The 15830-nt window shown below is 43.6% G+C and overlaps 1 protein-coding gene across 2 annotated transcripts in view; it reads left to right on the top strand.

The window, feature by feature from the left end:
* POC1A (POC1 centriolar protein A) overlaps positions 1 to 9840 on the top strand; it is a 28827-nt gene extending 18987 nt beyond the window's left edge. For both annotated transcript variants that reach the window (XM_088662201.1, XM_035106121.3), the window contains exons 10-12: positions 3363 to 3422; positions 4910 to 5092; positions 9527 to 9840. In XM_088662201.1, the coding sequence (XP_088518327.1) occupies positions 3363 to 3422; positions 4910 to 5092; positions 9527 to 9625 (342 nt within the window). In that variant the 3' untranslated portion in view covers positions 9626 to 9840. The remainder of the gene's footprint in view (positions 1 to 3362; positions 3423 to 4909; positions 5093 to 9526) is intronic.
* Positions 9841 to 15830: the final 5990 nt, after the last annotated feature.

A 15830-nucleotide genomic window follows, 5' to 3' on the forward strand; every position in this document is an offset into this window, starting at 1 on the left:
CTGCTCATATGCCAGATGTGCTTTCTGTTCTGACCTTGTGGCTCTCAAATTAGGAATTCATTCTAATTTGGGCATTGGTTCATCTCCCTCCCCCCACAGCAGATTTTTAACGCATTTTGAGTGGATGGCAGGGAGTAGGATAAACAATACCCTTGGAACTCCTAAGAGAAGTGATTAAATTAAATGGCTTACACTGTGCACAATGTAATTCTTTGAGTATTTATGTCATAAAAAGCAAATCCAGTGCTATTTTTCTAGAAAAAGAGGATCTGCTCAGTGTTTTCCTTTTCTTAGGAGAGTTCTTCCACTGGGTGTCACTCTTTACTCTTTTTCTGTGCAGCTAGGGATGAAATAATCCTTTACTCATATCTAAAATAACTAGCCTGATAGGTGAAAATATTTTTATAATGACCTGACTTTTGTCACAAGATGTAAGCACTTCTTTAGTTTAAAAATGAAATTCTAATGTTTCTCCTTCTATTCCTAACTAGACAATCTGATGCATTAGTCTAGGCATATACTTTCAGATGTATACAATCTCCACAACTTTGGTTACTCTGAGTGAGAGTGGACTTTCTAGTTTGTACCATGGCTACATAAATTCAAGGGAGGGTAGGAATACAATTTGTGTTCTATTTATGGCATTCTTTCTCCTGTTTGGAATTCCCCTAAATGTAAAACTGCAGAGTACTCAGTAAGGAAGAGTCGTATGTGTGTGATCTTTGTCATTTTACATGGGTTTGTATTTGAGAAATGCTAGCTGGAGAAAAGAAACTTGAGCTATGAAGCAGAAGCTCCCTGGTTCATATCCTGCCTCTCCCATGAACTTGCTATGTAGCGCTAGGAGGGATTTCAGCCTCAATCTCCCCCAATCTGGGATATGGAAATTAGAACCTGGATTTTGCAGAGGAGTAGTTGTTAGGATCATGAGGCAACATATAAAGTACTAAAACATTCAAAAGCAATATATAACTGCCAAGTAATTATTGTTGAATTTTACGTTTCTGTGAAGGATGGCTGCTCTTTATAATCCAATAAATATGGACTGACACCATTGAAACAACTTGTGAATAAAGTTCAGCCTCTGCAGGCCCAGATAAGTTGCTGGACAAACAACCTTTTTTTTTTTTTTTTTTGCAAACACTTGGCAGGAGTGAGCCAGCAGTAAACCACACTGAGTGAGTTGGAGTTAACTCTTTGTAGCAAAAATAGGATCTGCACAGGACAACGACTTGTCTGCGGCAGGTTGCCTCCATGAAGCAGTTGCTGAGACTGAAGCTTCCTGTCTTCCCACAGCTGCCTAAGTCCCCTCTTCTTCAGGGTTTTCTCCAAGCTATCAGAGACATTTCCTCCCACTAAGCTAACTTCTCCTCCCTCTTCATTCCTCTCCTGGTTCTGGGAGACGAGTGGGGAGGGGAGCTCGCCACAGCAGAAGTGGGGAGACTCCCTTGCCTCTTTACCAGCTGGACTCATCTCTGCTTCTTGGCCTCCCTCCTCCCTCCTTCTTCAGCTTCTGTCCCGATTCTGGACTTCTCTCTGCCACAGACTCTCCCAGCTCACTAAGCCCTGTTACCTCTTCAGCTTCCGACACTTCTTCCCAGTCTTCTCCCTCTGACCACCACCAGTCCCTGGGCTCTGAGCCTTCTTCGCTTGGGGGTTCCCCAGCTGGTACCTCCCACCATTCCTCTGTGTCCAACCAGTCTGTGACAACCCCCTTAGTTAGCAAGACTAGTCTGCCTGGGATTGTGATAGGAATTTTCAAAAGAGGATTGCTTTTATTCTCCTTCCCAACCCACGGTAGTTGCAGCTCTCATCTAGTAGAAGCTATAAATAAGTCAATTATTAGCAAATGTTGTTGCTAGTAATAGTCTCTCCTACCGTTCAATGTTCTGTTCTTTTGAATATTTCCAGTACCTGTTAAGTAGGTACTTAGTATCAAATACCTTTGTTCTGTTGTGCTCTTCAAATTGTGCACAGGAACAATTAACTAAAATAGGATTATTTTCTGCACTCGTGTAATTATACAGTAGCCCTTCTAAATAGTCCCTGTTTAGAATTTTGCATATTGGCTGCGAGCACGCTCTGAAAGGTGTCTTGAATTTAATTTTTATTTCTGTGGCTTGGTAATCATTGAATGAGTGCCATTGTCTTCATGCACATGTATGTGTGTTTGCTTGGCTGAAAGGGTCTGAAGGCTCCAGCTTCTTTCATTGAAAAATAAAGCTAGAAACTTAAGTTGTGAATGACATTAAGTGTGTGCTAGAATTAAGGGCTTTGGCACTGATTTTATGATGCTGTCTAGATAGAACCAAATATTGGTTTGCTAGCATTATTTTTGATCATCGCTACTGTGATTTTGGGGTGCGGGCTGATCTTCTTAAAAGGCTTGGGAAAGCCCCCTTTTGAAACTTGTGTAAACTATAGGTGTAATAATGAAGAACTTGAGTCAGTTTTACATGTCTTTCTTTATATTTAGTTTTTTACCAGAGGGCTAGAGAAACTCTGAAATGCCCCAATATGCAGTCATTCTCAGGCTGAACTTCAGAATACCCGTTTGATTATTTTATTGGAGGGTTCTATTTTTATTCTTTTTTTAAATCAGAGCAAGTTGAAAAATTCTTAAATGGAGCCATTTCACTTGGACAATCTATGATTGCTTTTATTTTATGTCATACCTTTTAAAGATTTATTTGTGTCCAGATTATGTGAAGCCTCAAGGGAACTAAAGGAAGTTAAAATACTGTATTTTAATAAATTGCTTTTTATGTTTTATTGTAATTTAATTGGTGTGAGCCGCCCTGAGCCCGGTTTTGACTGGGGAGGGCGGGGTATAAATATAAATTTATTATTATTATTATTATGGTGGGTCTGTTGCCCATTATGGAGAAGCCAGGCCCCTTGCATTTAGGACTGTAATCCTGGATGACCTTTCTTTATACTCACAGTGCAGCTGCTTGCTAAGAAATGTTTACTAAACTCCCTGCTGTTCTATCACCCTCTTTCCCATAGCTCTAGTAAGGCAATTGAAATTATTCTTCAGGATCAAATTATGGGGAAAGCCACTTAGATCTTGAGGAGCAGTGGCTAATGTCACAACTCGTGAGAATAAGTGGTGAAAGCACTTAGTCTTCATTTTTTTTACTGCATTATTTGAAACAATCTTGCAGGGCAGAACCCCAAGTTTTGGGGCTGTTGAATTGGACACCAGGGCACTGCTTTGCACTGTGACATTGAGGTCAAGTCAGTGTGCAGGTAGCTAACTTTTGAAAATCTAGAGACAGATGGGAATATTCAGGGTGCATCGAGTGTCACATCTCAGGTAATGCAGAATAACATAACACTCTTGGATTGCTTGCTTGTAGAAACCAATGGATACTGGCAGTAGAGAGATTCAGAAATCTGGAATTTACAGACAAGAAAAGGTAAGCGAAACCAAACATCTCTGTAGGGGATTTTTCCTGTTACTGTGATGAGTAGAGGCAAGCCTTCGCAAGTATTTTGACAGAGCTTTGTCACAGCCTCACTTACTGACTTTGACCTTGACAGAAACACACGATACGGAAAACGATAATCAAATGTCTGCTCTGAGTTGGTTCGCATGTAATGCTAAGTCATGGTTTTAGCACTACATACATAAGCTAGAATGAGACCAAGCAAAGCCTGAAAATTGCACACGGCCCCCTCTCTAGCCTGCTACACAGCCAGAAGGAAGACTTACATAGACTTTTTTTTTGTCAGCTTCCACAAATCCTATCATTGCCTATGACCTAAAGCAAACTCTGCTCAGACAACCACATTATAACCCATGGCTTGAAGTTAGCTTGTATTGAAACTTCCATGAGTTGGTTTTGAACCATCATCTTTGCTTCATATGCAACAAGAAGCCGGGATTTGTGGAAACTGAAAGTAGACACTGTGAAAGTCTTCCCCTAGCATTGGGGAAAAGAGAGAAGAGGGCATTGTGCAAGACTGAGGCAGCACATGAGTCTTTGTAGCCCATGCATGTAGCTAAACTATGACTTAGCCTTCTATGAGTTACGGACCTATGCTTGCTTGTAGTGAACAGTGGAATACTTGAAGGGCAGGCTTCTGCCTGCAAGTATGATTAATAAAATCCTAGAGGCCACAGCTGTCTAAGTATCCTTCGCTGCAGGAATAAATCTCCTGTTATGGTGGAAACAGTGCAAATGATCTTCTTCCCCTTTTGTGGGAAATAGTCCTTTGCTAGGATTTGAACCTGCTTCTTTCCAAATTCCACATTTGTTGTAGGTGGACTCTCCTGGCCTGTGCACCTGACAAGAAACATTGAGGAATTATTGTATCCAGTAGGCTAGGAAAAGACTGTGCTGTAATTTAATAAATGCACACTTTACATTGTATTTTAATATTTATCAGAATTATATACTTCTCACTGAAACATATGTGAGTTATATTCATCTAAAGGTGCAAAATATCATCCGAAGTGCCTTGGGGCGTGAGAAATGTTTCTCCCCTGACATAAAACTGAGGAGCCAAGGGCTTCTAAATTTCTTGATGCGTATAAAAATATCAGTTGCCTGCTCTTCCTTTTGATTCTGTGGTTATATTTCACTTTTTTTACTTACTTTAATTAAATGATAAATGCTGCACTGGGAAAAGGGTGGGTGGGGATGGCTTATGGGCAGAATGTCTGTGTTGCCGATCATTACTATGTAGCTTTCATGGCCACCATGAACACATTGGAGGGTCTCAGCAGTACAGCTGCAGTACAGTGACTTGAGCAGCCTCCCTTCTCTGAATTTCTGATGCACATGATCCTTAACTGTGTATTTCATTTGAGCTGATGTCTCTCTCCACTAGTCTCCACCTACCCACTCCGCCAGTTTTCATTGAATGTGGTAAGCAATGGTTGTTTTTTTTCATCCTCTAGCAATCAGAGATGGATTTTGCAGAAGTTACAGATAAACACATTCAAGGAACTGAAACGGCAGAATCCGCCAGAAGACAACATGAACAATTTTTATCCGCCAGAAGACAACATGAACAAATTGACGAGACTGGCCTTGCCAGCACCCTCCAGCATATTGTGGGACAGCTGGATGTTCTCACTCAGGTATGCAATACTTTCAGGAGTCTCTATGAAACCTTTAATAGGGTCATAAAACTTCTGCATTTCCTCCCATTATTTGTTGATAGAGCAGGTATTAAAAGGAATTACTACTTGAGACTTGTCCTTGAAATGGATGCCTTGAAATGGGATATCCCAAAAGATATTCTCAACCAATTCTTCTTTGATGTGTCTTAAGTCCTTTTCTACTTGTCTAGTCCGCAAATAGAGGAAATGTTGTATCTCATAATTCAGCATGTGTTTCCTATCGGCCCAAGTTTTATTTGATTTAGCATTGGGGACAAATGGTGAGGCACGGCCCATGAGACCCTAGGAACAGTGTTCATGGCAAAACAAACATTTGTACTGAACTTCACAAATGACAGCTTGCGTGTTTTCTCCTACAAGGGCATTATCTTAGTAAAGGAAAAAAAACGTCATGTGCGGTTGGCCCCATTTGGAAGGTTGTGAGGCATGGATTTGTAGTATCACCAGCTTCCTCTAAATTATAAAATGGGATATTGTGCTCAGAATAGTTTCTCTCTTTGGCAGACAAAGACTCTTTCCCTCTAGTTGTCATTGGTATGCAGCTAGCTTTATTCTAATTCCGTTGCTTTATTTGAATTCTGCATCTGGGGAGATCTGTACAAAACATAGAATGCGCAGTTCTTCAAAAAGGAACTCAGTTCATGTTTATTGTGTGTTTAATTGTGGTGTTTTTGTGTTGTGAGCTGCCTTGCGTTCCATCATGTGCACCGGGATGGCAGGATAGAATTTCTTTTTGAATTAAGATTCACTGGCCTATTCTCAAACCACTGTGGTGGAAGACTGCAGTTGCGGTCAGTGGCAATACTGTGGAACAGGCCGCTTCCTACCGAGACAAAAGTGTCAAGTGGAGTTTCTGTGTACATGATAACAGCAGGACTGTTTTTATTCTGTTAAGTAGCTTCCATCTGCCAGACACTAATTATTTAGCAATGATGAGGCTGTAGTGGTATTATGTCCCGCACAGCAAGATGTTCATATGCAGCCTTGCTTCTTCAATTCCAATTTTTGCACTTTAGCTGAAGTGTTCATTTTGTCAGCAGCCTCTGCCTTGTTCTATCTTGCTGAATGGGCACTTCCTGACAAGTCAAGCATATATCTCAAACTCCACAGCGACTGAGCGAGTTGGTGGAATATCACATTAAAGAGACTTAGGTCCACCCCGGTCCTGGTCTCTGCAATTGCTAAATACAGTAGCATTATGGTGAGATCTTTCTTGCTTGGAGTTACCAGCCAGGAGGCTAGTCCAGGTAACGTTTCCTGGAAGAATGCAGAACTGGAAATTCAGTGGCCCAGAGATTACAGTTGAGTGCTTCCAAGTGGTTATAGTCCTTGTGTGGCAGGCCAGCTTGTTAGTGCTGCTGCTATCAGGGAAGCCTGCCAGAGGAGCATACCTGGCAGTAGCAGCACTCGAGGGAAACGATGTTGAGGACATTATGGGAAACTAAAATGGCAGGTCCCAGTTGCTCAGACTTTTATTTGTAACAGCAGTTGGAAACTGCTCTTGTCCCACCTTGCCTTTACAAAAAAGATCAAGGCGGCTGACACCTGAGAATTGACTTTAGACAAACAGAAGTTGATAGGTAGGGGTGTTTGTGTGTGGCATCCCGGAGTGACAGTATTCCATCTGGCAGATTTATGTAGCAGAAGGGCTCCCTTATAATCGAACGCCTTGTCTCTTGGGTCAGGCTCTGACCACTGGCAGCCGCTAGTGCATTGAAATGGTTAGTTATGATCTGGAAGTCTCCAGTTCAGACCTTTGCTCAGCCATGGGGATGCCTCTCCCACTTCCTTTCTGTAATATAGGGATGATAATACAGTCATACCTCATGTTGCCTTAGGTTCATGTTGCGTCTTTTTGGCTTGTGAACATGGCAAACCCGGAAGTGTATACTTCTGGGTTTTACCGTGTGCACAGAAGCATTCTGCGCATTTCGCACATGCGCAGAAGCGCTGTATTGCACTACGCGCTTGCGCAGAAACGCTGCTCTAGTTGCAGACTTTTCAGAGTGCGAACGGCACCCCAGAATGGATCTGTCTGCAACTAGAGGTACCACTGTATTGGCCGACCATACAGGGTGTTTCTGACTATTACTGAGAGTGTATATGATACAGTGTTTGAAGGAAGTGTTGTATAAATACTAAATGTACTGGGTAAATGATCTTTCACACTTCTTTTACAGTTCCTTCACCAGTGCTTAGAATGGCATTAAATGTGAATATATAGGCCTCAACTTGTATCCTGTTTTGAACCTTTAAAAACCATATTAACTGCACAAATTCACACCTGGTACTTATCAGAGATTTCTTACTGTGGCATTCCTTTGGACAGTGCCATAAAAGGACCAGCAGAGGGCCCCAATACCTAACACGCTGTACTGAAATATATAGGTTTAGCTGTATATACATGTGCCTTCTACATTTGAACTTCAGGGTCAGGTTCTAATATGATTGCTGTAAATATGTGCCTTTATCACGCATAGGAGGCTTCAGATGGATTAAGGAGGCTGTTATTGCTGGATGCCTTAATTGCTCTCAGGGCAGTCTTAAGCAGGTCGGGCGCCCTGGCGCTGAGGGGCGGAGATTGCTCTGGCGCCCCCGCCCTCGCAGGGCGCAGCATGGCTTCCGCGCGGCTTTGCCGCACAGCGCCCCGCCTACCGGCCCGGCGCCCTAACACCCCGCGCCACCAGGGCTCTACCTAGAGCCGGCCCTGATTGCTCTTCTAATATTACATACCTGCAAACATCATTCAGCTCCTCTTGCAAAAATATTCTTCTCCCAGGCTTTTCTGTATTTTAGAATTTCTGTTTTGTTGGAAGCCGCCCAGAGTGGCTGGGGGAACCCGGCCAGATGGGCGGGGTATAAATAATAAATTATTATTATTATTATTATTACAACACACAATGAAGTAGCAGTTTGCTATCTATCTATTGAAGGGTGACAGCCAGTTTTAGGTTGTATACGACTTGTGATTCTTTGGCTTCTAATACTTTCACTGTATAGATAGCCATAAAAACCAGTTGTCAGGGTCCTGTGACCAAGAAATGGAACCCAGGAAATGGCTAGGCAGATCTGGTTTAATTCTCACTTGCTCCCATTCTTCTGCTTTAAGTCTGTGTGGGGCACACTTAAGAGGAGGCAAGCTCCCTGTCAATCCAAGCACTAGGATTGCTGGCTAGCAAGACCCAAGGCTATTACCACCCCAAGGTTGTCTCTCAGTATGGACTCTTACTTTTCTGTTTAATAATTTCTTTAAAAAATTTTTTTATTACTCTTGCTTTTCTTTCATATAACTGAATTGCTAGCATTCATTCCTATGGGACAGATTAGAGCACCACATGGAATGTTGCAGTGGGAGGAAGAACCTGCCAGTCACTCCTGATGGTGAACCCATGGAAAAGGAGCCCACCCTCCTTCCCAGGTTACTCAGTAATTCCCAGGTCACTTGCCCCACCCTGGCCAAAGAAACTACCTCCCCATGCCAGACAGAAACCCAAGATTTGACAGCTCAGTTGGTAGAGCATGAGGCTCTGAATCTCAGGGTCATGGGTTCAAGCCCCATGTTGGGCAAAAGATTCCTGCATTGCAGGGGGTTGGACTAGATGACCCTCGTGGTCCCTTCCAACTCTACAGTTCTAGGATTCTACGAAAGGGCGTGACCTTTTCATCCCAGGAAACACAGTTTCCTGATTGGGGAATGGGGGTATATCTGTTGTTGGCTTTGTAGTCTTGAGGGCTGGAGGCTATATTTGCTTGGGGAAAGAGGACACCAGCCCTGTTTTCACCTCTCGCTGTGCCTGATGCAGTAGTATCAATGAATGGGAGGATACAGGTTGGGTGTGTGGTGGGGGAATTATCCCTGCCTTCCCTGTGGCTCAGACCCAGTAGTCCTTTAATTAGTGTACAGTAAAAGCAAGACATTCTTTCACACAGTGACTTTTTTCCCCCAGCAGGACAATATTATGGTGAATCCTTTCAATTAAGGTTATTTTTCTTGGTTGGGAATTAATTGTGGCATGAAATAGTGGAGATCAGCAGGGAAATGATCTGCAGGGAAATGATTCCCTCCCCCTGATCACAAAAAAGAAGTTTGTGTCTAAAATTGAAAATAACAAGCTGCTTTGCTCCCATGTTATGCCAGCATTCTACATCTCAAAAGTAGACATTTTAAGTTCTGTTGTAACTTTGTGTGCTTGTTATTATTCTCTTTGGAAGGCTGTTTGGTAAGGCAGCAAAACAGCCCATAATGCATAAATAGAAGATGTGCCGCATACCCTGATCCTGGGCATATTTGCTCAGAGTGAAGTCCCACCGAGTTCGGCTTTGTCCCTGGTGGTAGGTTTGCATGCTAAGGTCTTCCAACACCTTTCCGCTGTTGCCTTTCTCCTTTTGCAGACTGTTTCCATTCTAGAACAAAGATTAACCTTAACTGAAGACAAGCTGAAGGAGTGCCTTGAGAATCAACAGAAGATTGCTGAAAGTAAATCCAACTGAGTTCGCTGGGGAACTGACGGCAGCCAGCATTGTTAGGGTGTGTGTGTGTGTGTGTGTGTGTGTGTGTGTGTGTGTGTGTGTGTGCATTCTCAGCATATATTGTGTGGCTGATTTGTAAAGTGAAAACATTTCCTATTTTATTAGAATGAATTGTACAGCTTAATAGTGTCTGTAAATATATACTTTTTTCAGATTAAACTTTCTTACTAACGATGGTCATTTGTGATGCTTGGCTTTACTACCCTGATTCGCATTTCCAGGTGTTGAGGAGTTGTTCATTTTTAAAGTAACACTGGCTTTGCTTCTCAGAGCAGCTCTGTTAAGAATTAAGACAGCCTTGTTTTGGAAATGACAAGCTTCTGGAACCTGTGTTGTAGACTTCTTGAAATAATGTGTCTCTGTGCATCTGAGAACAGTGTGGGAGTTTCCCTTCAGATGCAGAATTCCCAAAGCACTAGAGGAAGAGGAGGAGGAGGACTCCGTTCCAAATGTTCTGCAAGCATTTCAAGCAGAAATGTGACTCACTTCTGGGAGGTACTGCTAAAAAGCTTCCTCTTAAAATTTGAATGTTACCTGCACAAAGCAGTCCCGCCGTGTAGGATCTTTATATATCTCTTACAGTTCGTTGAAGCAGAAAATAACACATTTAATTCATATGAAGCAGTCAGATCCAGAATGGTTTCCATTTTAAAAAAAACAAAATGAACATTAGCTAAGTAATGTCAGATGCCTTGTCTGTTTTTCTACATGTGTATTTGTGTAGTCCGTGCCAGCTTTGCATGCATGAAGAAGAAGAAGAAGAGTTTGGATTTGATATCCCGCTTTATCACTACCCAAAGGAGTCTCAAAGCGGCTCACAATCTCCTTTCCCTTCCTCCCCACAACAAACACTCTGTGAGGCTGTAGGGGTCCCCAGACTTACCGTGCGGCGGGCCGGTGCCCGCCGCGCCGACCACGCGGCGGGCCGGAGGGCAGGGGAGTGCGCGCGCAGCGGGCCGGAGGGCGGGGGAGTGCGCGCCCGTGCGCATGCGCACATGCACACGGGTGGGGGGAAAAATCGCCGAAAATCGCTTGTGCGCATGCGTATGGGCCTCCCCCGACCCGGAAGTGCACCAGAAATGACCTCTTCCGGGTCAGGAGAGGCCCATACGCATGCGCACAAAGGATTTTCGGCGATTTTTTGCTGATTTTTTAGATCGTCGCTGCGCCGCGCGCCGTGAGAGCGGGCAGTGGCAGCGGGCGGCGGGGGTCGTCGCGGGCCGGATTGGAAGGCCGATTGGGCCGCAGTTTGGGGACCCCTGGGCTGAGAGACTTCAAAGAAGTGTGACTAGCCCAAGGTCACCCAGCAGCTGCATGTGGAGGAGCAGGGAATCGAACCCGGTTCCCCAGATTACGAGTCCACTGCTCTTAACCACTACACCACACTGGCACATGTTCATGATCATAGATTTCTGTTGCCATAAGTATACTTATACTCCTGGTGGATAATCCCCCTCATCACCTTTGCATACATTGGAGCTGTGGCATGGGAGACCTTGCAGTGCAGCTTTTTCACATAGTGTAAGGATGACACCAAAAGCCCTGGGTCATGTGAAAGGAGTCCCAAGACACGGCTCCCTGCCAGATTGTTGCCCCTCCTAGAAGTTGGGGCAAAGCTGGCATAGGAAAGAGCCTGATGGTGAATTTCATTCATGTGATCCTAAGTGTCTGATGGTTACCTAAGCAGAATAGGAAGGGACTAGTAGTCAGTGGTTTCACTGTTACTATAAAAGTAATCTCTATGTAGGTTTATTTGCTCCTCATCTTAGCTTTGGGACCATTAGTGTTGCCGGTTTCAAAGACTGACCTGCACTGATTTCGCTCATTTTATCCCAACCCCCACCTGACATTGTGGATAGAAATTCAAATCTCACACTCACACTCTTTATATTTCCTGGAACCATATCTCTTCTCTGCATCGCTTTCCATGGGAGCCTGTATCGGTCTGTGTTTTGCTGAAACCTTCAAAGTCTTTCTTTGGACCTTACCATTTCCATGTGGGGGGGATTTTTAAAAATCCAATTCCATTTTTAAAAAACCCACACCACCTTTCATTTGTATTCCCACCATCTCAGAAAGTCTGTTAAGAAACTACAGGTTATTTTGCTTCCATGGCTTGAAATAAAAAAGGGGAGGGAGAAGATTTGTTCCCTGCTTGGCTTCTGAAAGCCATTTTTGTTGTTGTGTTGTTTTGGAAACACTTTATCCTGGGGGTTCTTGCCCATTACAGGAAGCGGGTTAAGGAGGAAGCAGGGGTGGTTTGGGACTGCATGAGCTCCAGATGTGAGAATAACTTGGCATCCTCCCATGGCAAATGCGTTTTGTCCTCTGTACATTTTATAATGACGGGGAAAGGGTTTGAGTGAGTTAATCTTTCTCCTTTGCCATTTGCGTACTGTGCAAAAAGCCTTGCTTGCAGGAGTGGTTTTCATATCTTTCCCTCCGGAGCATAGCTGCCAAGTTATCCCTTTTTTAAAGGGATTTTCCCTTATGCTGAATAGGCTTCCTCGCGAGAAAAGGGAATACTTGGCAGCTATGCTCCGAAGTTCCCTGTGCATGGGATCCTTGTTTAGTTTGGAGAGAGAGCAAGTGCAGTGAGGGGGGGGGAAGTATTTGATCCCCTGCTAAATGTGCCCTCTGACGAAGAAATGACCAGTGCATAATTTTAATGGTAGGTTTATTGTAGCTGTAAGAGACAGAATAACCAACAGGGAAAAACCCAGAAGACAAAAAGTCAGAGATTGATGTGCATTATAATGAGTGAAATAGGTATTTGATCCCCTATCAACCAGCCAGATGTCAGGCTACTTTGTATCTTCACTGTATGTAACGAGCTGAGATTAGAAGCACCTGGTGTAAGGGAGAGTTCTTACCTGTAATCCCAGCTTGTTACAGTACTTGTGCAAAAGACACCTGTCGACAGAAGCAATCAATCCAGCAGATTCCAAAGTAGCTACCATGATGAAGACCAAAGAGCTGTCCAAGGATGTCAGGGACAAGATTGTAGACCTGCACAAGGCTGGACTGGGCTACAAGCATCTTGGTGAAAAGGTGACAACAGTTGGTGCAATAATTTGCAAATGGAAGAAACACAAAATAACCCAACCTCTCTCGGCCTGGGGCTCCATGCAAGATCTCATCTCATGAGAATGGTGATGAAGCAGTCCAGAACTACATGGCGGGAACTTGTCAATGATCTCAGGGCAGCTGGGACCATAGTCACCATGAAAACAGTTGGTAACACACTACGCCGTGAAGGACTGAGATTTTGCAGAGCCCGCAAGTTCCCCTTGCTCAAGACAGCACATGTACAGGACCGTCTGCAGTTCGCCAATGCACATCTAAATGACCCAGAGGAGAACTGGGTGAATGTGTTGTAGTCAGATGAGACCAAAATCGAGCTCTTTGGCATCAACTCAACTCGCCGTGTTTGGAGGAGGAGGAATGCTGCCTACGACTCCAAGAACACCACCCCCACCGTCAAACATGGAGGGGAACATATTATGCTTTGGGGGTGTTTTTCTGCTAAGGGGACAGGACACCTTCACCGCATCGAAGGGACGATGGATGGGACCATGTATCGTCAAATCTTGGGTGAGCACCTCCTTTCCTCAGCTAGGGCATTGAAAATGGGTTGAGGATGGGTATTCCAGCATGACAATGACCCAAAACACACGGCCAAGGCAACAAAGGAGTGGCTCAAGAAGAAGAACCTGGAGTGGCCTAGCCAGTCTCCAGACCTTCATCCCATCAAAAATCTGTAGAGGGAGCTGGAGGTTCGAGTAGCTACACATCAGCCTCAAAAGCTTACTGACTTGGAGAGGATCTGCAAAGAGGAGTGGGACAAAATACCTCCTGAGATCTGTGCAAACCTGGTGGCCACCTCCAAGAAATGTCTGACCTCTGTAATTGCCTACAAGGGTTTTGCCACCAAGTACTAAGTCATCTTTTGCAAAGGGATCAAATACTTATTTCACTCATTATAATGCACATCAGCCTCTGACTTTTGTCTTCTGGGTTTCTGGGGTTTTCCTGTTGTTGTTCTGTACTGCGGCAGAACTTTTAAACAGAATGTTCTTATCCATGGGAGCTATAAATACACTCTCACTCCTTGTATTTAGCTCTTCTTCCTGACAATGAAACATCTGTTGTGATCATCTTGCAGAAAACGGCTGGTGTAGGAAGCAATGGAATAGATGGTTGAGGGGGTGTATGTTGCAAATTCCAGGGTTAAACGTTCCAAGAGTGAGAGCGGATCGTTTTAAGAGAATTGCTCTGGGTGGCTGGTCTGGGAGGAGCTGAGAAAGGGTTAAGGATCTGTGAGGCAATCACTAAGCCAAGTTCCTAAAAAAAGCAGTTTAATATGTTGCTATTAGGTTTGCCAAACATATGACCTCACTAAAATTTTAGTAACAGCTCTTTTTATTCAGATTGGTCCCCAGGGAAGCTACATATGCCAGAGGGCTGAAGCAAAGGGAATTTTTGGCTGTTACGGGCATGGAACATGTTAAAACATACTCTGACACTGTGAAAAATAGCAGTCTCTAAGCAATGCCCACTTTTCCTCCTGTCTGGGAGTTTAAATTAAAGCAACATCACGGTTAATTCATAATTATATTGGCAGAAAGGTGCAGCACTCTGAGTATGACTGTAGGGCTATATACAGGTCAGCTGTCCAGCACAAATTGGCTTCTTTTAACAGTGACTGTGGGAGTAAGCCCATTGAATCCGAAAGGGATCGGTTTGCAGCCTGAGTCTGTAAAAGGGACCCACATTTTGTTTATCTGCACATAGAAAGGGTACAACTTCTAGATCTAGGTCAGGCTTCCTCAACCTCGGCCCTCCAGATGTTTTGAGACCACAATTCCCATCATCCCTGACCACTGGTCCTGCTAGCTAGGGATCATGGGAGTTGTAGGCCAAAAACGTCTGGAGGGCCGAGGTTGAGGAAGCCTGATCTAGGTAGCTGCTCTATAACAGAGGTTCATGGATGTGACCAGAGGGGCTGCCACAAGTATCTCCTGGGAGTGGGGCTTGGGATACGATTCATCTGCTGTTGAACTGATTAGGAACTGTGACCACAGTGCTATCAAATTCAAATGCAAGTGGGCGATGGCCAAGAAAATCTATCACATTCAGTTTTTATTTCAGAACAGGAAACTGGAAGAGATTGGCAAAAAGGCAATTGGAAGGGAAAGTCAAGAGAGTCAAATCTCTCCAGAATTCTTGGGGGTTCCTCAAAACCACAATAGTAAAAGTGTAGCTAGAATATATTGTATTTTGGGAAAGTTGCTCCCAGGGCCAAGATGATGTAAGCATGGTTTCCTGAGTGGAGTCAAGAAAATTTGAATGGTAAGAAGGCTCCCTTTAGAAAATGGAATTAATGTCCAAATGCGGATAAAAAAGAACACAAACCTTAGTAAAAGAAGCATACAAAATGGTGCAAAAAAAAGACTTATCGGGACCAAATTCCTAAAAACAAAGTCCAACAGTGAACAATTCTTTAAAAACATTAGTTACAGGACCTCAGCTTAGGAAGGTTATATAGACCTTTGAAGAACAAAGGAGTCAAAGGTGGGCTAATGGAGGGAAAGGAAATAGCAGAGGAGGTGAATGAATTATTTGCATCGATCCTCACAGAAAAATATAAAGTACTCCCTGTGCCTGAACTGTCTCAAGAAGGGAATCTGAGGAGCTGAGGCAAATAGTGACGACAGGCAACAAAGTTCCAGGCCTTATTGCTAAATGAAAAACTGACAAATTGCCAGGTGCAGATGGCATCCACCTGACCATTCTTTAAGAACTCGAATGTGAAATTGCTCATCTTCTAAAATAGCTACATATCGGAGGACTGGAGAACGGCCAATGTAACAGTTCTTAAAAGGGGATCTTGAAATTATAGACTGGTTATGAAGTCTATTCCGGTTGGGGGGTAAGCTGTGAGGTAGCCAAGTTTAGTGACAATACTAAATGGTTTCGGGGCATTTTCATTTATTTATTTTATTTAAAGGTAATTGTGAAGAGCTTGAAAAATCTAAACAGAGTGGAGGGGCATCAAAATGGCAAATGCAATTTAATGTAAGTGTAAAGTGATTCACATTAGGGTAAATCCCAATTTCACAAATATGCTTAAAGGGTCTGAACAGGCACTGAATGACCACAAATG

This window comes from Zootoca vivipara, chromosome 2 (assembly GCF_965207765.1).
Source record: "Zootoca vivipara chromosome 2, rZooViv2.hap1.1, whole genome shotgun sequence".
Lineage (NCBI taxonomy): Eukaryota > Metazoa > Chordata > Lepidosauria > Squamata > Lacertidae > Zootoca > Zootoca vivipara.